The 21914-nt window shown below is 33.4% G+C and overlaps 1 protein-coding gene across 3 annotated transcripts in view; it reads right to left on the bottom strand.

Moving 5' to 3' along the window:
* Window positions 1–21914, bottom strand: part of LOC114338869 (uncharacterized) — a 456134-nt gene that overhangs the window by 7497 nt on the left and 426723 nt on the right. For all 3 annotated transcript variants that reach the window (XM_050649556.1, XM_050649555.1, XM_050649557.1), the window contains exons 12-14: window positions 20240–20460; window positions 18113–18234; window positions 10213–10504 (exon numbers count right to left, since the gene is read on the bottom strand). In XM_050649556.1, coding sequence (XP_050505513.1) covers window positions 10213–10504; window positions 18113–18234; window positions 20240–20460 — 635 coding nt within the window. The remainder of the gene's footprint in view (window positions 1–10212; window positions 10505–18112; window positions 18235–20239; window positions 20461–21914) is intronic.

Here is a 21914-nt window from a genome sequence, read left to right as displayed (position 1 = left end):
AATAATTGCCAACGATTCAACCGATTGTGCGGAACATCGAGCAACGTTTCTTCGGGCGGAGCACTCAAAGGCTCCATGGTCAAAAAATGTCCTGGAGTTAACGCACTAAGATCGTTTGGGTCTGAACTTAACGGGCATATTGGCCTCGAATTCATGATGGCCTCAATTTGAGAAAAAATAGTATATAACTCTTCAAAAGTTAGTACTTGTTCTCCAATTGTGCGAATTAAATGACCCTTTACCGTCTTAATATTAGATTCCCATAAACCTCCAAAGTGTGGAGAAGAAGGGGGAATGAGATGCCATTGAATAGATTCATGAGAAGCAGCTTGTGATGCCAATCTGTTAAGTTCTGCTCTGGCTCCAACAAAGTTAGTGCCATTGTCACTATAAACATGTTGACATCGGCCTCTACGACTGACAAATCGCTTAAACGCAGCTAAAAACGCGTCAGTGGATAAATCAGATACGAGCTCTAAATGAAGAGCTTTTGTTGAGAAACAAATAAAAAGCGACAAATACGCTTTAAGAGTTTGAGACTTTCGAAGTTTGGAAGCTCTTATAGGAAAAGGGCCCGCAAAATCAACTCCAACATTACTGAAAGGTTTTAGTTGAGATATTCGAGCTAGCGGTAGATTTCCCATTAACGGAACTGGGGACAAAGGATTCACCTTAAAACATTTAACACATTTAGACAGTACTCTACGAATGGCTCGTTTGGAAGATATAATCCAAAAACGCTGAGAAATTAGGTATTGAACAGTTTGAAGCCCGGCGTGTAGATATTGCAGATGAGTAGATTCAATAATCATATCAGTTAATTTACAACTGTTAGGAAGTAATGCCGGAAATTTGCGATCATACGAAATGGGCGCATTAGCTAGGCGACTACCTACACGTAGAATTCCCTTTGCATCGATAAAAGGTGAAAGCTTTCTTAAATTTTTTGGAAGCAGCTGTTTATCTTGGATAAAATTTATTAAAGTATTAAAAAAGATCTGCTGTGTTCGTTTAACAAAAACCAGTAAGGAGTTATGTTGCTCCAATAAACTTAAACAACCTATTTCCAGATTACCATATCGGTTTTTGGTTACATAATGGAAAAAACGAATAATGTAACACAAACATCGAACACACCTATTTAAAGACGAATGACGATCCAATAAAATATCTAAAAAATTATTGGGAATTTCAGCAATCAATGCGACAGTCCGCACTTCCAAATTTACATTAGTAGACTCCTTTGAATTAAGTTCAAAGAACGTTAGCGGATCAGATTGTAAGAAGGTTGGCCCCGCCCACCATTTGGAACAGTTAATTAACTCAGAGGGTAAGCAACCCCTTGAACCAATGTCAGCAGGATTTTCTTCAGAAGGAACATAGTGCCAACATGAAGAAGTTACTCGTTCCTGCACATAAGCTACTCTATTGCTCACAAAAGTTTTCCACTGATGAGGGGAAGATTGTAACCAACGTAATGTAACAGCAGAATCAGAATAACAGTATATTTCCTTGATTTCTACTTTATCTTTAATAACAGAAGAAACAAAGGAGACTAGTCGAGCCACTAAAACCGCAGCAGACAATTCTAATCTGGGAATAGTAAGTCCCTTATTAATGGGTGCGACCTTAGATTTAGCTATAACAAAAGAAACAAAAGGTTGGCCTGAAGGTGATAAGCATCGAAAGTACAAGACAGCGCAGTAACCTTTCTCGCTAGCGTCACCAAAACAGTGAACTTCTAAGCGTAAAATATCGTCAATTAATAAACGACGAGGTAAATTTAATTTACTCAAATATGCTACATCATCAATGTATTTTTTCCACAAACGGATAATTTCTTTTGATGGAGCATCATCCCAACCAATCTTTTGAGTCCATATTCTTTGAATAAGGTGTTTAATTAGAAATGTTATTGGAGATAAAAATCCAAGAGGATCAAATATTTTTGCTAAATTGGACAAAAGATGACGTTTTGTACAAGAAGAGTCTAAAACTTGAACTTTAAAAGCAAATGTATCCGAAGAAGCGTCCCATTCCAACCCTAATACTTTAAGTGTTTTGGACGAAATATCATCATTAAATGTAAGAGGTTTTATTGCTAAATCTGATACAGCTAATCCTTTCAATAAATCGGGTACATTACTGGACCATTTTTTCAACTCAAAACCTCCTTTGGCAAGTAAGGCAATAAGTTCGTCTCTTAGTGCTAAGGCATTTTCGAAACTAGGACAGGAAGAAATGATATCATCAACGTAGGTTCCAGTTTTAAGTGCCTCGGCTGCTAGAGGAAACGAATCCCCGTCATCATTAGCCAACTGATGTAGACATCTAATAGCAAGATAAGGAGAACAAGAGAGACCATAAACAACTCTGTTGATACGAAGATCTCGAACAGGTTCAGAATTATTAGAACGCCAAAGTACTCTTTGATAATCTGTTTGAGTAGGATTAATTAAAATTTGCCTATACATTTTAGAAATATCGGCCGTAATTACATAACCATGCAATCGAAAATTAATCAAAATTGTACAGATGTCAGTCTGAAGCTTAGGACCAGTGAATAATTTGTCATTGAGTGAGGGTTGATTTGGAAGATGCCCGGAACCATTAAAAACGACCCTTAATTTACTTGTTAGACTTTCAGGTCTTAAAACACAATGATGCGATAAATAGTAAACATAAGGTGAATCGAAGTTATTCAATGGGACAGGTTCCATGTGACCGAGCTCAACAAATTCCTTCATAAAGGTGCGGTATTGGTCATAAAGTTCAGGAGATTTTTGAAGCCTTCTTTCTAATGAATAAAACCTACTAAGAGCAAGTGATCTAATATTAGGAAAGACAGGATTTTCTTCCTTAAAAGGTAGATCTACTACAAAGCGTCCTGATTGTTCACGCTTATAAGTATTCATAAACATATTTTCCACTTTAGCGTCATCAGGAGCTAAGCAAAAAACTTCAGGGACTGCTTCTAATTCCCAGAATTTCTTTATTTGCTGATCCAAAGAAACCGTATCTTCAACTTGGCAAAATAAAGAAGTAAGAGTAGGTGCCTTTGAAATATTTACTTTTCCCATAAGCACATAGCCAAATATAGTATTAATTGCATCAGGTTGATCTTGATTGCCGTAAATACGTCCATCCAAAAGAATTGTAGAGAATACATCAGCTCCTAAAAGAATGTCGATGGATCCTCTACGAAAGAAGTTATCATCTGCTAACTTTAAATTAGCAATATGGGGCCAAGTATTAACTTCTAAATTACATAAAGGCTGATCCTCACATATTTTTGTCAAGACTAACGCATCGGTTGTCAAAATAGGAGAAGATTTACGTACTGGTTTAAAAGAAATGGTAACCCCACCTAAATTAGTGGTCGACTGCATAGAACCTAATCCTTGGATGTTAGCTGAAGTTTTCATGGGACGTAAACCTAAACGCCTAAGGGTCTTTTGACAGATAAAGGACGTCATGCTTCCCGAATCTAACAGACACCTAACAGGTTGGTAGTTACCGTGACAATCAAGCACCTCAATACATGCAGTGGAAAGCAAAGTACTTTTATCAGCGGAAGAAAAACACACAGAAACGGATGATCCAGTCGTTGAATTTAAAGTGGATGCCGCCGAATCTTGAACATTCTCTTCTTTCTTAGAAGAGGAGAAGCAAAGGAGTGTATGATGTTTTTTATGGCACGAGTGACAAGTCCATGTAGATTTGCATAGGCTAGAACGATGTGATCCAAGACAGTTAATACACATCTTGTTCTTTTTTATTAATTGAAATCGATCTACAGGAGATTTTGCCAAAAAAACGGAGCATTTATAAATGGCATGGGTATCATTAGTTTTACAGATAGAACATTTTGGTTCAGGTTCTGTTTGAGCAAGCAATGATGTAGATTTGGAAGAATTAGGTTTTTTAGAAAAGTTAGATTTTGGTTTAGTGTGAAAATCAATATTATCTAAAGCGAGACAACTTTGATTTAAAAAATCAATCAGTTTTTTATAGCTTGGGATGGTTGAATTATTATGAAAAAGCTCAAAACGTGTTACTAAAGAAACAGTTAATCGTTTTAAAATCATTTGAACAAGTATAAAATCCCAATGTACTGTGGGTAGTCCTAGCTTATTTAGAGATGCCACATTTTTCGAAAATGTATCTAACAACTTGCGTAGTTCTTTTGGATCTTCTGAAGTCAGTTGTGGTGAACTTTCAAGGTTATTCCATAAATTGGCAGCGATTACCCTAACATTATTAAACCTTTCACAAAGCAGATCATAGGCAATTGGATAATTGTTTGCTGTGATGTCAATATGATCCACAGCATCGCGCGCTGCACCCTTTAAACACGATAGTAACAAATTAAATTTGTCAATTGGTTGTAAGTAAGTAAGAGTATGAACGCGAGCATCAAACTGATCTATAAAACTTCTAAATTCAGTTATTTTTCCACTGAAAGATGGCAATTCCGGTTTCGGTAAATTAAAATAATTTATAGGTAAAGGATTTTGAGACTGTGAAGTTGATGTAGTTTGCTGACTTGATGTTGAAGATTTTCTAAAGGCTTGCACGTATGTTAATTTAATTTTATAATATAATTTGTCAAAATTACTACGGCAATCATCTTCGACTTTAAATAGCGCGTCCTCATTATCTTGCTCAGAAACTAACATAATTATTTTATTATGAAGATCATAAAAATTGTCACGAATTTTTTCCAATCCTTCATACATAACTTCCAAAACCGGGTAAAAATTCTTATCGTCAGCAGCTACCTTTAAAGCAACAGCATGAATTTCAGTCATTTGTTGCACTTCAACTTGTCTTAAAGATTGATATTTTTTAATTTTATCTGCCATTTTGTAAATTTAAATGTAGAATTAATAAATTTAGAAAAATATGAAATTAGCGTTAGGAAATAAAATAGGTTCACCACACGAAAATTAATAAAATACAACCGAACTTTGTGCTAATAAAATAGAAAACTATGTCCTCTGCTATTTGAATATTTATAGACAAAAAATAATTATAAAACATAAACCCTTTAAATAAAAATCACTGTGTAAAATAAACACACAGTTTCATCTATAATAGAGTCAACCTGTATAATAATTATTATAACAAAATTTGTCTATTGGCCGACGTTGACAATTTAATAATAATTACTTTTACATTAATGTGTTCCTTTTTTACTTAAAAAACAACATTAACTGAGGTATAGGTACCACTAACGATCGGCACAAACAAAAAACCAATGTACTAATTGATACGTGATTTTAATTTTGTAAAGAATATTTTATCGCCTTATGTTAAAGAATAACAAAAAATAAAGTCAAAGGAAATGCGGTTAAATAACCTGAATTTGATTCTGATCTTTGTAAATTAGCAAAGTATGACAATAAAATCAAACAATTCAGGTTTAAAAGAAACTTTCCCCGACTATATTACCCTCTTAGAAAAATGAAAAATGCAAGAAAAAAATATAGAAAATGGATCTATCAGGCTCGTAACGGATCAATAAATCATCTTGGAGGAGATTACTAACTCAGTGAGCTTTATTAGTGGACTGTTTAGCATAGGGTGAATTTAAAATAGAATAAAAAAAATAACAGTAAAAAAACCAGACCTTAAAGTAAATTGTAATAAAAATATTTCCTACCTTGTCATTTCTCGTTGCACAAGCTGGAGCAGGCCTGCTATTTTTCGTACTGCTATTGCTGAGTAGTATAAAGTATAAATCACTCGCGAGGACTATATTGAGTTTCTATACACTTTTCGGAATGATTGTAAGTGACTGTTAACCAAGAGAGTTGGTTGGCGAATTGTCTTTTTAAAATGAGGCGAGTAGGCAGGTAATTACATACAAAAAACTTTAAGGTTTTTACTTGAAAATAATGATAAAAATTAATACATACTCACTGAATTAGGTATTGGCCTACTCGTATATACGGGGTGTCCCATAATATTGAAAAGAAAATGAATTAAAATATTCTTTACAAAAACAAGAAAATTAAAAATTGTTATTCCTACTTATGTGGACGAACCAATATGAAACGCTAGAATATTTTGAATTTCCACCAAAAATAGTAAGATTGACTAAATACATACTTAGTGACACTAAAAGTAAAATTATGATAGAAGGACGGGTTTCGGATAGCTTTATCACCAATAGAGGCCTGCGACAAGGTGACCCGTTATCAACAGATTTCTTCAATTTAATTTTAGAGAAGATTTTACGAGAATGCAATATCTATATTAAAGGCACATTATATCATCACAGACATCAATTTGTAGCATACGCAGATGATATTGCCTTAATAACAAGGAGACCTGCGGAATTAAGAGACATCTTTAATAGACTAGACAGAACAGCCAAGGAATATGGTTTAGAAATAAACGAGGAAAAAACGAAATATATGGTGATAAAGGGAAATGAAAATCATCTGGGACAGTCCTTTAAGATACAAAGCCCAAATAAAGAATATAACTTCGAAATGGTCGGCCAATTCGATTACTTGGGAGTAACACTAACAAATAGGAACGAAGAGAACCAAGAAATCGCAAAAAGAATGGCGAAAGGTAGTAAGAGTGCTGGAAGTCTAACTAAGATACTGAGGTCAAAGATAATATCCAGAAAAGCAAAAAAACGAATATATATAACAGTTATCCGACCTACAGTACTCTATGCTAGCGAGACCTGGACATTAAATAAAGACATGGAAGTAAAATTAGATAGATGGGAACGAAAGACCCTCAGAAGGATACACGGAGGTCTAAATGAGGGGAATATCTGGCGAAGAAGAACGAATAAAGAAATAATGCAAATATATGGACAACCAAAAATAACAACACTCGCCAAAATTCAAAGATTAAGATGGCTCGGGCATATAGTAAGAATGGAAGAAGGAGGAGTTCCCAATGAACCAATAAACACGGAGGCTGGTACAAAAAGAAAAAGAGGACGCCTCCGAAGAAGATGGTTGAAGTCGGCAAAAGAATATCTGAAGTCGCTGAGGGTACAAGATTGGAAAAACCTAGCACAAGACAGAAAGAAATGGAAGAAAATCATTGAAGCTTTGGGCCCCTGAGGCCTTTTGAGCTGAACTATATATAGATAACCCTGTCTCTGAAAATAAGTCCAAGTAGTGACCGTTCCATTCTCCTTTGGGCCACTCTTAAGTCTCGATTGGAAGCACACGTTTGTCGAACGTCTTCTGTTTTAGATAATTTTGCATGTTGTTCTTGAAGATGTCTGATAGAGCTCCATACGCAGCCCGTACTAAGGTGATTCCTCTTTATCTTTCTGATAAACTATATATACAGGGTGTTTCATTGGGAAAATAACATACGTTAACTGTGGAAAGAGGACACTTAGGCGGTCTCAAAAATACCGTACTTAATGGGTATTACTTCAATAATATCCTATGCCATTTTTTATTTGGTTCATAACTTTTAACCACACTATATTTATTTGATATTTGGCAAGCAAATATTCTTTAAGGTGTACAAAGAATTAATTTATTTGCAATTGTAAAAAATCTAGGTCCGGATTAAAAAATATTGGAAAAATATCCTGACCCAAAAAAATCACTCTGTACATTAAATTTTTTTAAAATAGATTTTGCATTTAAAAAGGAAATGAAAAACTAAATTTAGTGGTATACTTTGAATTTTCGGCAAAATGATTTTTCTGGTCAAATTTTGAATTTAAATTCTGAAATTATGCAAACTGCGCGACCTCGAAGTAGAAAAAAAATTGAAATACGACTTACAACTTGTTAAACACACTGTATATTTATTTTATATTTAACACCGAATATCACTACAAATGTTCAATCAATTAATTTATTTACAATTATAAAAAATCCAGGGCCGGATTAAAAAATATTGGAAAAATGTTCCCACCCAAAAAAAACACCCTGTACATTAAATACTTTTAAAATGGATTTTACATTTGAAAAGAAGATGAAAAAATAGGACCCCGCACAAACCTTATGGAAAATAGGTCCCAGTGGATTTCGTTCATACTTTGGGAAAATACACTTTGAAGCATCCTGATAAAAAGTTCTCATGGGCACAACTCAATCGTATGAAGGATTTTCAAGATATAGAGGCCCAAACTCGGAAAATTATAAGATTTACGGGGTATTCCAATTCCGTGAGTTACTGGTTATTTGGCAACATGTAGAAGTTTGGATCAAAGAAAAGTACTAGTAGTCTATGATTTTTTCCTGGCTATCCAATGGTGACCTTTACTTTGACCTTGACCTTCAACGGACGTCATCTTCTAGAGTTTCGAGGGTTTTCGGCATTCGTAAATCTTATAATTTTCCGAGTTTGGACCTCTATATCTTGAAAATCCTTCATACGATTGAGTTTTGCCCATGAGAACTTTTTATCAGGATACTTCAAAGAGTATTTTCCCAAGGTATGAACGAAATCCACTGGGACCTATTTTCCATAAGGTTTGTGCGGGGTCCTTTAGTGGTATACTTTTAATTTTCGGTAAAATTATTTTTCTGTCCAAATTTTGAATTTGAATTCTGAAATTATGTGAATTGCGAAAGCTCGAAGTAAAAAAAATTAAAATGTGACTTAATTTTAATTAATACCATTATTTAATCTAAATTGGTAAAATGTTAACATTTTAGTACTTTTTTATTATGGCGACAAATAATTCATAACAAAAATATTCACCTTTAATTAACGGATAATAAATAAAGAGTCCACAAAGAATACATAATTTTAATCAACAGACTACCTTAAAAATTAAAAAATTTGCTGAAAAATAACTTTTGGATATCTAAAATCCAAAGTTTATAACGAGGAAATAAATAGAACTTCTTGACCGGATTCCAGACGCCTTCCAAGAAATGAAGAATAACCCTGAAGAGATTAGGAAGTCAGTCAGACAAATAACAAAAGAGCATGAGTTTGCCTTTAACAAGGTGGTGGCCATTTTGAACAATTACTAGATATAGTTTGGATAAATTATTTTCAGAAAAATTTTTCTGTTTTTTTTAATATTTGAGATAGTTCGTTGATTATGTACATAAAGTTATGTAGGTATTTTTGTGGATTCTTTAATATGTATTCGTTAATTAAGGGTGAATGTATGTTATGAATAATTTGTCGCCATAATAAAAATCGCTGAAATGTTAACATTTTAACCCATTTAGATTAAATAATGGTATTAATTAAAATTAAGTCACATTTTAATTTTTTTACGTCGAGCTCTCGCAATTCACATAATTTCAGAATTCAAATTCAATATAGGTATTATCAGAAAAATTATTTTGTCGAAAATAAAGTATACCACTAAATTTAGTTTTTCATCCTATTTTCAAATGCAGATCCATTTAAAAAAAAATAATGTACAGGGTGTTTTTTGGGTAGGAACATTTTTCCACTATGTCTTAATCCGGCCCTGTATTTTTTATAATTGTAAATAAATTAATTCATTGAACGCTTTAAAGAACATTCGGTGTTAAATATAAAATAAATAAACAGTGTGTTTAACACGTGGTAAGTCGTATTTCAATTTTTTTTCTACTTCGAGCTCTCGCAATTCTCATAATTTTAGAATTCAAATTCAAAATTTTAACAGAAAAATCATTTTGCCGAAAATTAAAAGTATACCACTAAATTTAGTTTTATCTTCTTTTCAAACGCAAAATATATTTTAAAAAAATTTAATGTACAGGGTGTTGTTTTTGGGTCAGAATATTTTTCCAATATTTTTTAATCCGGACCTGGATCTTTTACAATTGTAAATAAATTAGTTGATTGTACACCTTAAAGAATATTTGGGTGCCAAATATCATAGAAATATACAGTGTGGTTAAAAAGTTATGAACCAAATAAAAAAAATGGCAAAATAGGTAAAACACGTAGTATTCTTGTTTCTAATGAAGTAAGACTCATTAACTATGATATTTTTGAGACCGCCGAAGTTTCCTCTTTCTACAATTAACGTATGTTACTTTCCCAATGAAACACCATGTATACTAGAAAGAAAGGGGCTATCGTCAGAAGTGTTACACATTTTTCTAACTAGATTGAATACACGTCAGTTAATGATATGAACACTCAAAAGATGAGGTGGTTTAGAACAGCGCTAACCAAAAGTTTTAAGCTTTAGGAAAATTTAAATGCTAAAAAGTAAACATCAAAGAAAATAATTTTTATGGAAATACATTTGCTTACCGTATAGTATCTTATTTCTCCAAATGAAGGAGCCTTATTTATTGGAGCGTGTACACCAGTTTCCGATTTATCTTTCAAAGAGAATCCGACTCCTGAAAATGCAACACCTAAGACAAGCTTGTTCTTGTAGAGACCTGCCTTAAGCCAAGTTTTGGCAACAGCATCAAGGTTATAACGTTGTTTCTCCCAGCCATTCTCTTTGGAAGAAGGATATAATGCATTATGATTTCCAGTGTAGAGGCTCCAGCTTCCATAGAAGTCGTAAGTTTTAATAGTCACCCAATCTACGATCCTACAAAAATGACGTCAAGTTGTAATAAATCAATCGACCTTTTCAAAAGGAAAAACAGTGTAGTTGGTAATATACAGGGTGTAGCAAAACAGGCAGGCCAAAAATTTAATCACATATTCTGGGACCAAAAATTGTTTGATTGAACCTAACTTACCTTTGCACAAATGTTCACACAAAAAAATTACCGCCCTTAGAAGATACAAAATGAAAATTGATTTTTTCCAATATATTGAAAACTATTCGAGATTTGTTGTTGAAAATGGATATGTGGCTTTTTTATGGCAAGAATATCTTAAAACAAGTAACAGTAAAATGTATACACATCATAAAAAATGTATGGTGTTTTGTTCCCTTAAACACCCCCAAATGTTTGTGTACGTTCCAATTAAATATTTACTGTGGTAGGTACTACTAGTTAACTAGTTAAAATCAAAGTTTCTAAAACTTTTTTGCCTCTTAGTACTTTTTTGATAAGCCAGTTTTTATCGAGATATTTTGAACATGTTTAAAATCCATCCCATATTTGAAAATGGATAAATAAGATTATATAATAGTTTCATATTATTAATAGGTCTCTATAATCTTACTTTATCATTTACAATTATGTGGATTTTACAAATAAATGTTCAAAATATTTCGATAAAAACTGGTTTATCGAAAAATACTAAGAGGCATTTTTTTAAACATATTGTATTTAACTAATAGAACCATAGTAATAATTTAATTGGAACGTAAACAAATATTTGGGGTTGAAGGGGGAGGGTTTAAGGAACAAATCCCCATAACATTTTTATGGTGTGCAAAAATTGCACTGTTATTTTTTTTAATATGTACCTGTCATAAGAATGCCGCCCGTCCATTTTCAATCAAAAATCTGTAATAATTTTCGATATATTGGCAAAAAATAGAATTTAATTTTGTAACTTCAAAGGGTTGTCCCTTTTTTAGGGCGGGTGTATTTTCCTCACCAAAATAATTTTTTACCTGCGTTTGGAAGGGTATGCCATAATCCCACAGGTATTTTCCTCACCAAAACCGAAATAGTTCTTTCAGGTAGATTTTACTAAAAGGTATTCAGGGAATTATTTATCTACTATAAAATTACAGTAGGTACCTATAATAATAATTAGTTAATTGATTATAGTATTTTATTTTTAGTGGAATTTTGACAAAAATGGCATGTTTAATAGAAAGTAATTGCGGTAAACCTTTACTGGTATTTGAAAATTTTATTTTTTATAAAATGAAAGTTTTAAGAAGTGAAGAAGGGTTCTGGAGGTGTAATAAAACAACTTGTAGTGCGAAATTGTTTACTATTGGTGCAAATTTTACAATATCTCGAAGTAGCCTACACCATAATCATGAACCAGATCGTCAGAAGATATATCTAAAAATTGTTTCTAACTCTTGTAAACGTGAATCCGAAGAGAATCTAACTGAAAAACCAGCAAAAATTATACGCCAAGAGCTTGCAGGTAATTTGACTGAAACAATTACTACGATTGATGTCAGTTACATAAGAAAATATATTTATATATTTATCGACGAAAAATGATGCCTGGTCAACCCCCTTCCAATATTGATGAGGTTCAAGAATTTGTGAAGAGCTGTGCTCAAAAAACAACCAAGGGGGAACATTTTCTCTTTATAAACTGTGTTAAAAGTAAGATAATTGTATTTAGTTGTGAAACAAATATAAGACTTTTAGCCACATTGAATTTTATACTACAGAGAGGGTAAAAATTGTGGAATAAATTCATTTTCTCTAAAATGGACGATTTTGGAAAAAAATTCCTAAACAGGTTGGTTTTTATTTTTAAATTAAAATTTTGTGGCATATATTTTTTCATACTAGTCACGTTTGTTAGCTCATTTGAAAGGTAAAATAATTCTCTATTCAATAATATAAACATTAACATCATTATTTATACAGGGTGACCAAAAAAATAATTTTTGAATTGAATTAATTGACGCAGAAAGAAGAATGTACGTAAGTACTTTATTTAACTCAAAATGCATTGTACTGCTGTCAGAGTAGCAAGTAGAAAAAAATGTTTATTTTACAAATAAACATTTCTTTCCACTTAAATTAAATCTCAAACAGCCTCTCACCTGCCTCTTGGCAATTCGAACATTTAATTTAAGCGAAAAGCAATGGTCATTTGCCAAATAAACATTTTTTTCTATTCTCTGGGAGCAATATTATTTTAAGTCAAATAAATTAAATGCATTCTTCTTTTTGTGTCAATTAATTTAATCCAAGAATTATTTTTTTGGCCACCCTGTACAAATAAATATATTAATGTTTATATTACTGAATAGAAAATTAAACATCCTTTCAAATGAGCTACCACACGACCCCTATTTCCATTTAAAAAAATTATCGACTACGTGATCACGTTCAGATGGATGACGTCACTAGTATTAAATATAGGCCAAATAATTGTAATTTAAAAATAAAAATCGACCTGTTTCGGCATTTTTCTCCAAAATCGTCCATTTTAGAGAAAATTAATTTATTTCATAATTTTGCCCCTCTCGTATGTATGGTACATTTGTTACTGTACCACATATTATTTGCAATTATTCACTAGTCTTGGGTTAAGTAATGGGCATTATGTATATGGGCATTATAGTTTTATTAGATATACTGTTTACTGCCAGACAAAAAATAGAAACTTACAACAATTTTTTTATTTATTAAAATCAGAAATTTTTAAAGCTCTCAAAATTGAGTTTGGGGGCGTTCAAGTATTACGTAACGCAATTTTTAAAGATTTTTGACCCCGCCCTCCCCCCTATGTAACGCACCGTAATGGGGCGTTCACGTATTACGTAACGCAATTTTTGAAGATTTTTGATCGCCCCTCCCACCAATCAATCCTAGTAAAATTTTTGTAGATTTTGAAAAGGCTATACATAATGCAATCATCCAAATGTGTCCGAACATTGAAATACATGGTTCTAGATTTCATCTACACCAAGCTTGGTATAGAAAAATTCAGTCTCTTGATTTAACATCAGAATATACCAAATGATTCTGAAGTAAGTGACTCAAACAGACTTTTGGCCTTACATATTATACAGTGCTAGTCAAAAGTCCGTACCCCCCCTCTTATCTTTTGAACGGTTATACCTATAATAGTGAAATTTGGAGGGAGGAAATAAACGGACGTAAGCTTCTTAACTAGTCATGACAGGTGACGTAATAGTGACAGATGACGTTACAAGGCCACTGCGACCGATAATTTTAAATGGGACCTTATGGCAAGTGATACCTCGTTTGGAAGGTATTGAAAATACCTATTCAGTCATACTAATTTTGTTTGAGTTTAAGCTAATTTTAATGTACAAATGAAATAAATATAAAATTGTAGTTTCGCATTTAATTAATAAAAATTCAAAATTCCGCCTATGATTACTTGTCAAACAGGTTGACGTTGACGTAAAAACTACTAGAGAATTAAAAAACGTCAACTTTTTTGACAAAAAAATCCATAGGCGGACATTTGAATTTTTATTAATTAAATTCGAAACTACAATATTATATTTATTTAATTTATTCACCAAAATCAAAATCAAATTAAACCAAAAAAAAATTAGTATGAATAGGTATTTTAAATACCGTTCAAACGAGGTATCACTTGCCATAAGGTCCCATTTAAAATTATCTGTCACAGTGGCGCTGTAAAGTCATCTGTCACTATTACGTCACCTGTCATGACTAGTTAAGAAGCTTACGTCCGTTTATTTCCTCCCTCCAAATTTCACTATTATAGGTATAACCGTTCAAAAGATACTAGGGGGGTACGGACTTTTGACTAGCACTGTATATAAAACCAGAAGACGTATCAGATTGTTTTGTGTTTAATTTAATGTCATGCAAACCAGAAAATGAAATTTTAGATAATATGTTGATTATTTAGTTGAAACTTATGTAGACGAAAATACCATATTCTCCCCATATTTGTGAGCAGAGGCAAATTCTTCTGTTATTCGTACTACGAATGCTTGCGAATCTTTTCAGTAGCATTTTAGTTCATCGTTTTATAATACGCATCCATCCATTATATCTTCTTAGAATAAATTAAAGAATTTCAGATATATACGTATGTTCAAATTTAAAGTTTGCATATTGCTAAACCTATCAAAGATAAAGAAGTTAAACTGAAATTGAAAAATAACTGTAGAACATTTATTAATATCATTCTAATCAAATGAATTTTGTACGGATTTTGTAAAGTGTGTCTCTTAGTATAATAGTAAATATTAAATAATAATTTATACATTTTGCTTATTATCTATATTATAAACTATTATTTTAACGTAAGGAATTTAATGTCTTTTATTCAGATTTTGGATGCTTTCATAATAATCATTCTTAAATTACATCTATATTTTTATTTTATTACCTGAGTGAGTTGGTGAGGAAAATACCTACCGGATTAATAGGAACCCTTAAATTTGGTGAGGAAAATACCTGTCGGATTATATGTTTTTACTGGTTGGTGAGGAATTTACCTCCGCCCCTTTTTTATGTGCACATTTTTATTAATGTAAGTTAGGTTCAATCGAAACTATTTTTGGTCACAGAATATGTGATTAAATTTATGACCTCACTCTTTGTTACTCCCTGCATATTAAATTTTGTGATACGTTGAAAATTGATTTAAGCGCGCGGTTACGCGCGCCCTCATTGGCTGCGAGCTGACCTTGCTCCTCAGAGCGTGTTATTTAAAGTTTTATAATATCTTTGTCAAAAATGAAAAATGCTACTTTAAGGCACTAGTGTAGTGCTTTAAAATATTTTTAAGGCACTGCAGTTCGTATTGACCGTATAGGCAATTTTGATGTAATGTCAAAAAAATATAAAAATGGAATGTCAGTCAAGTTCAAGTAAAAGTTTTTGTTGATATTGTCCTGTAATTACGTTTGTAGAAAAAATATTGTATGATATGCGTGTTAAAAAGTACATTTTTAAGGCACTCATGTAAATTGCAGAACTCGCTATCTCTCTTTCTGCAAACTTTCACATGCGTGCCTTAAACGTGTACTTTTAACACTTATATCATAAATAACTATTACCATAGCTTAAAATGTTCGTTTTGAGATTGTCTATAACTTCCATTGGGTAGATTTTCAAAGTTTATAACGTAATTTTGTTGAATTCTCTTATAAACAAATTAATTCTGAAGTTTTTAGTGAAATTTTTAATGTTTAATTATTATAACTTTTTTATTAAAAAATATAAAGTAATTTTGATGGTTTTTTAAGCTGAAACAAGTAATTTGACTTCGTAAGTCCTAAGTTTTCACCCAGAGTAATCGAAAGTAGATTTGGAAGTCGATATTTTAGTCCTGTCGCCAGGGGGGGTACAACGGCCTTCTTAATTCAGATGGACTTACCCAAGTTTTTTTTATGTATTTTGACCCGTAGAACACGAATTTTTTGGGTAACAGTTGATCCTGATGTCGATAAGATTGTTATAAACAAAGAAGTTGAGGAATTACATAACAGCGATTTCTCGCAAAACAAAACATTTTTTTCTATTTTTTAGGTCATTCTAACCAAAAAATGTTCCTACAAGTATTTTCGTACGATGCATAGTTTTCGAGATAAACGCGGTTGAACTTTCAAAAAATGGAAAAATTGCAATTTTTGAACCCGAATAACGTTTGAACAAAAAATAAAATAGCAATCCTGCTTACCGCCTTTAAAAGTTTAAGTCAAATTATATCTGTTTTTAATATTTGCATTGCTAAAAAATTATTTTTTGATTGTTAAAAGAAGCTATAAACACATACTGTTTCCCTTGCCTAATACATGCGTTTTAATGCATGCTACTTACAAATAGCCCCGCTTGCACTTTTATCTCCTCTACGTACTCGTTCGATTTTAAATGAGAAATCATTGAAACATCACTCAAGCACTAGGTGTTTATACAATAAAATAATATATTTTTGGCCATACCAATAATTAAAACCGATATAATTTGACTTGAACTTTCAAATGCGGTAAGCAGAATTGCTATTTTATTTTTTAATCAAAAGTTTTTCGGGTTCAAAAATTCCAATTTTTCGTTTTTTTGAAAGTTCAACCGCGTTTATCTCGAAAACTATGCATCCTACGAAAAAAATTGAAGGAACATTTTTTGGTTAAAATGGCCCAAAAAATACAAAAAAATGTTTTGTTTTGCGAGAAATCGCTGTTATGTGATTCCTCAACTTCTTGGTTTATAACAATCTTATCGACATCCGGATCAACTGTTACCCAAAAAATTCGTGTTCTACAGGTCAAAATACATAAAAAAAACTTGGGTAAGTCCATCTGAATACAGGAAGCCGTTGTACCCCCCCTGGCGACAGGACTATTTGAACTATTCGTGTAACTTTGCGTCGATTGATATACGGTTTTATTAATTTTTTATTTAATACCATCCTTGGGTTATAAGCTTTCATTCGACACCTCATTTATCATATTACCTGGTATAATGAGGAGTTATATTCGCAGTCGGACAGACAGACGGACAGACAGCCTAGGTCAAATTTACCACCTATGCTACCATCCTTGGATTATAAGCTTTTAATTGACACCGCATTTGTCATTCTACCTGGTAACCTGGTATAATGACGAATGAGTTATATTCGCGGTCGGATGGACAGACGGACAGACAGCCTAGGTCAAGTTTATCACCTTTAATACCAACCTTGGATTGTAAGCGTTCATTTGACACCTCATTTGTCTTTCTACCTAGTATAATCAGACAGACGGAAAGACGGACGTGGATAATTTCAAAGTTTTCACATTTTTTCGAAATTGGGTGAAAACAACAAATTACCTTTAAAATGAGGTGGTTTAGAATGTTAATTTCACACATCAAAGCTGAGTACTTGGAAAAGCCCCATTCAGTGCCTATTTTGCAATTGTTTTTCACGAAATTTGTTATAGCTCTTTTTCTAACAATCGGATCGAAGCATACCAAATGCCATTTTGTTCATTTTTTTAAAAGAACAATTTTTACATTAAATTATTTGATAGTTTCTTCTTCTTTGGGTGCCGTCTTTTTAGCGAAGGTTGGCGATGACTTCTGCAAAGTTTTCTCTATTTTGGGCTCTTCTTATTAGACTTTGACAGTCTAATCCTGTCCATTCTTTGATGTTGCGCAGCCAGGTCATTTGTCGTCTACCTGGCCGCGTCTTCCTTCTATTTTCCCTTCCATAATAAGTTGAAGGAAGTTATACCTGTCATGTGTAAATATGTGTCCAAGATAAGATATTTTACGTTTCTTGACAATTTCTGTGAGTTTATTTAATAGTTAAAACGATTAAATTGTTAATAACAAATTATTTAAGGTCCTGCAGCCTAGTACCCACGAAAAATCGAATCTACGTATAGAAAAAACATAAAAAAGTTAAGGTGCCAAAGGGACATAAAAGTGCATACTCTACTCTCCTGGCTTCTAGACTAATTAGTTTCATATTTTTTCGATATATCGATATATTTTCGATTTTTTTCGATATATTTTTTCGATTTCGTTCGATGCGATGCTGCGGTTGAAAATCGAACATTCAGTCCATTTCACTGTAATTAAGTTAAAGGATGCTTTACCTGCTGATTTCTTTAGCGTCGTAACCATGCTGTTCAATTACTGGATGAACAGTGATACTTAATATCCATCCATTTTTCTCAAAATCACGTTTAATGGTTTCCAAGAGATGAATAAAATTTGCCTTAAACATACAAATAATGGTAGAGATTAATTGAAAATGAAGTATTAAAGATTATAGTAATAAATAAATAACCTTTATTTTATAAGAACTTTGAATTATTATCCAGGTATGTGATAATGGATATCTTTATTATTCTGGTCAATTATTTATTCTGGTCCATTCCTACAATTTAAATAAATTTTTGAAATATAGCTTTGTCGAATGCCTTTCAAATGTCAATGAAACATACGAATGCGTGAAAGATAATGGCTCGTGCTTTCTGGTTCATAAAGTGTTTAATTTTATGAAATCAATACGAGTTAGCAACGAATTAGAGGGATACTCTGTGATTGAAAAACCGGATAAAGGAAATTCAAAGGAAAGATATAGAAGAGTGTGTTGTGGCCAGCGTTTGGCGTACGGCGTTGTAGCTGGACCTGTAGAAAATGTCCAGGAAAAGAAGGTGAAGACGAAAACTGAAGAGAAGTTGTAAGGACTGTGTGGCAGAGGATTTGAGAGAAAACGGTTTAAATGAAGAAAACACGATGGAAAGAAATGAGTGACGAAGAAGAGGAAGGAACAGCTACCCCAGAAAAGAGAAAAGTTAAAGCAGCAAAAAATCCCTAGGTACAAAAATGAGACATTTGAGAAGTTATGTTTCTCTATATTATTGTACGGAGCGGAGGCGTGGACGCTTACAGACACCACTATTAAAAAACTTGAAGCATTTGAGATGTGGCAAGGACCACGAACAAGCAAGTTCTAGAAAGAATGAAGAAGGAACCGGATATTTTGACCATCAAACGCCAAAATTGCAGTATCTGGGACACGTTATGAGAAATCAGCACCGTTACTCACTGCTGCAGTCCATATTGCAAGATAAAGTCAGAGGTAGAATGTAGAATGTAGAAAATGGGGCGGCCAATAGAGCCTGATACACTGCGACCTTAGTAGATCTATTGTGTTTCCCCTTTCTTTTAAAGCACTTCATCTAGCTTAGTCCTCTTAATGAGACTTAACAGCCTTGATAGTGGCCTTTTCATGTAGCCTGGTGCTTCCGGTTTTTCCTCACCGAGTTCTAGAAACCGCACTCGTGCGAGACCTTCGCAATGACACAGAACGTGTAGAGCGGTTTCCTCTTCTTCCAGACAGAACCGACAGGTGTCCTCTTCTGTCAGGCCTATGAGACTCAAGTGTCTATTGAGTCTACAGTGTCCAGTCAGCAGACCCACTATCATTCTGACAGTGCTTCGACTGCGCGAAAGTAAGTCTGTTGTAAATTTAGCCGAATGTCCTTTGATGAACTGTTTGGCCTGTCTCTGTCCTGGGGAGTTGTTCCACCATTCAAGAGACCTCTGTTGCGCCCATTTTTGTATAGCTGCTCTTTTTATCGTATTTGCGATTCCAAAGACGGGTTCCGGACCAACCAGTGGCGTAGATGCGCCTTCTCGGGCCAATTCATCGGCCTTCTCGTTGCCACGATAACCCTTATGTCCCGGCACCCAGGCAAGTGTCAATCTGTTTCGACTTCCCACCTGAGAGAGGACACTCAAACAGTTCCATACCAGCCATGAATCGACCTGTACCGAACTGAGAGCCTTCAGAGCCGCTTGACTATCCGAATAGATAACGATGGAGTCGTTATCTAGATTCCGACTGATTAGTTCCATAGCGCACCTTTGTATAGCAGCTACTTCGGTTTGAAATACGGTCGCATATGTCCCTAGACATACCCGGACTTCCGTCCTTGGTTTTAAGCCATATATTCCAGCCCCTGTACCTATATCGGTTTTGGAGCCGTCCGAAAGTCAGAGGTAAGAGAGGACCCGGTAGAAGGAGAATATTATCTTAACAGAACTATTTCGAGCCTCAGCGAGCAAGGTTGTAATTGTCAATATGTTTTCAAATATCCGAAACGGATAGGAACCAGAAGAAGAAGAAATAGAAGACTGCAAAATAATCAATAATCTGGATGTAATATAAACACATGCAAAATATCTAAGTGTATCTAGTTTATAGTAAATACCTTATCGTCTTTTGCCGGGGAAAACCAAAAGATGTCCAACCCATCAAAATTGTACGTTTCCATTATTTTTGCGGCACTAGATAAAAATGCTTTTATTTTGTCGTCATCTTTAGAAAGATCCCTGAAAAGTGTTTCATTAGTGGCTCCACTACCACCAACACTGAGCAGTACTTTTAAATCTTTGTTCCTCTGTTTTAAGTCAGTCGTCATCCTGTACAAACCTAAAATAAGATGCAGTGAAATAGAGTAAAGTAAAGCAAAACCATAGGAAGTCTAATGCCTGGTTGCACCAATAAATCTTAAGCTTCAGCTTAGCCAAGCGCAGCTTATAGAAAGGGCCGCTTTAAGTCTCACTTACTTTGCACCATAATTTTCGATTTTTATCCATCCAATCCACGTGGTAATCGATTATGTTAAGCTAAAAATTGATCTAAGACTCAATGGTGTAATACGAATGTTTCGTAAGCTGAGCTTAAGGCACATCTTAAGCTTAAGATCTGTTGCTGCAACAGCCATTAGATCAGAAAATCTGAAACTTTTATCGTTGGAACCAAGATTCTGATGAAAACCTAAATTCGTGCCTTCTAAGGTAAACAAACGATAAATAAAGCAGACTGGGGGAATCTAAGATTCCGTTCCACAATCCTTCTATTAATCTAGGTAAAATTCCATCGACTCTTGATTCCTTGGTCTCAGATAGGAGCAAAACTAAGAGAAAATGAAAGACAATTAATATTTCATTCCGTTTCAGAAGTAATCACCATTCCATTACGTACGTTTCACCTTTTGGGGTCTTCACAGAGGCCTGTACGAATTAAATTAAAGCTGATTAAAAAACCTACGCAAAGTAGAATTGATGTTAAGAGATTAAGGGAACCACAAACAAAGGAACAAACTGTAAAAACTCTTACTAAAAATTTACATATTGCCCAAGAACTGAATAAAAGTAGCTATAACATTGATCAGAAATGGGAAAATATAAAACAAGCAGTAATTAAAACAGCGAGTGAAAACTTAAAACCAAAGAAAAGAAAACATAAAGACTGGATGACTGAAGGGATAATATTATTAATGAATGAAAGAAAATCATTCAAAACAAAAAATCCAATTAAATATAATGTAACCCATAGATTAATTAAAAAGAAAATAAAAGAAGCTAAAGAGATAATGTTACATGAGCAGTGTCAAGAACTGGAAGAATTTGAGAAAAAATATGACTTTTTTTAACATGCATAAAATAATTGGAGAACTAACAGGAGTGACAAAAACACTTCAAACTAGGCAACTGAGAGATGAAAGTGGTGCACTTATGACAGATATAAACCAGAAAATGCAGAGATGGACACAATATATAGCACAGCTTTTTGAAGACAAAGAGAGAACAGAAGCACCAAAAGAATTTAAAGATGATACGGGACCTGACATTATACGAGAAGAAGTCGAATATGTAATGAAACAAGCTAAAAGTGGTAAATATCCCGGGCCTGATGAAGTTCCTATCGAATTACTCAAAATTGTGGATACTGAATCTATTGACCTTCTTTTGGATTTATTTAACACCATATATATAACAGGTATTACACCTAAAGAATGGCTCCAATCGACATTTATATTGCTACCCAAAAAAGCGAATGCAAAGGAGTGCAATGAACATCGCACCATAGCCTTAATGAGT

This window comes from Diabrotica virgifera, chromosome 4 (assembly GCF_917563875.1).
Source record: "Diabrotica virgifera virgifera chromosome 4, PGI_DIABVI_V3a".
Taxonomy (NCBI): Eukaryota; Metazoa; Arthropoda; class Insecta; order Coleoptera; family Chrysomelidae; genus Diabrotica; species Diabrotica virgifera.
The sequence above is the reverse complement of the archived record's forward strand: the minus strand, read 5'-3'. Positions and strand labels throughout refer to the sequence as shown.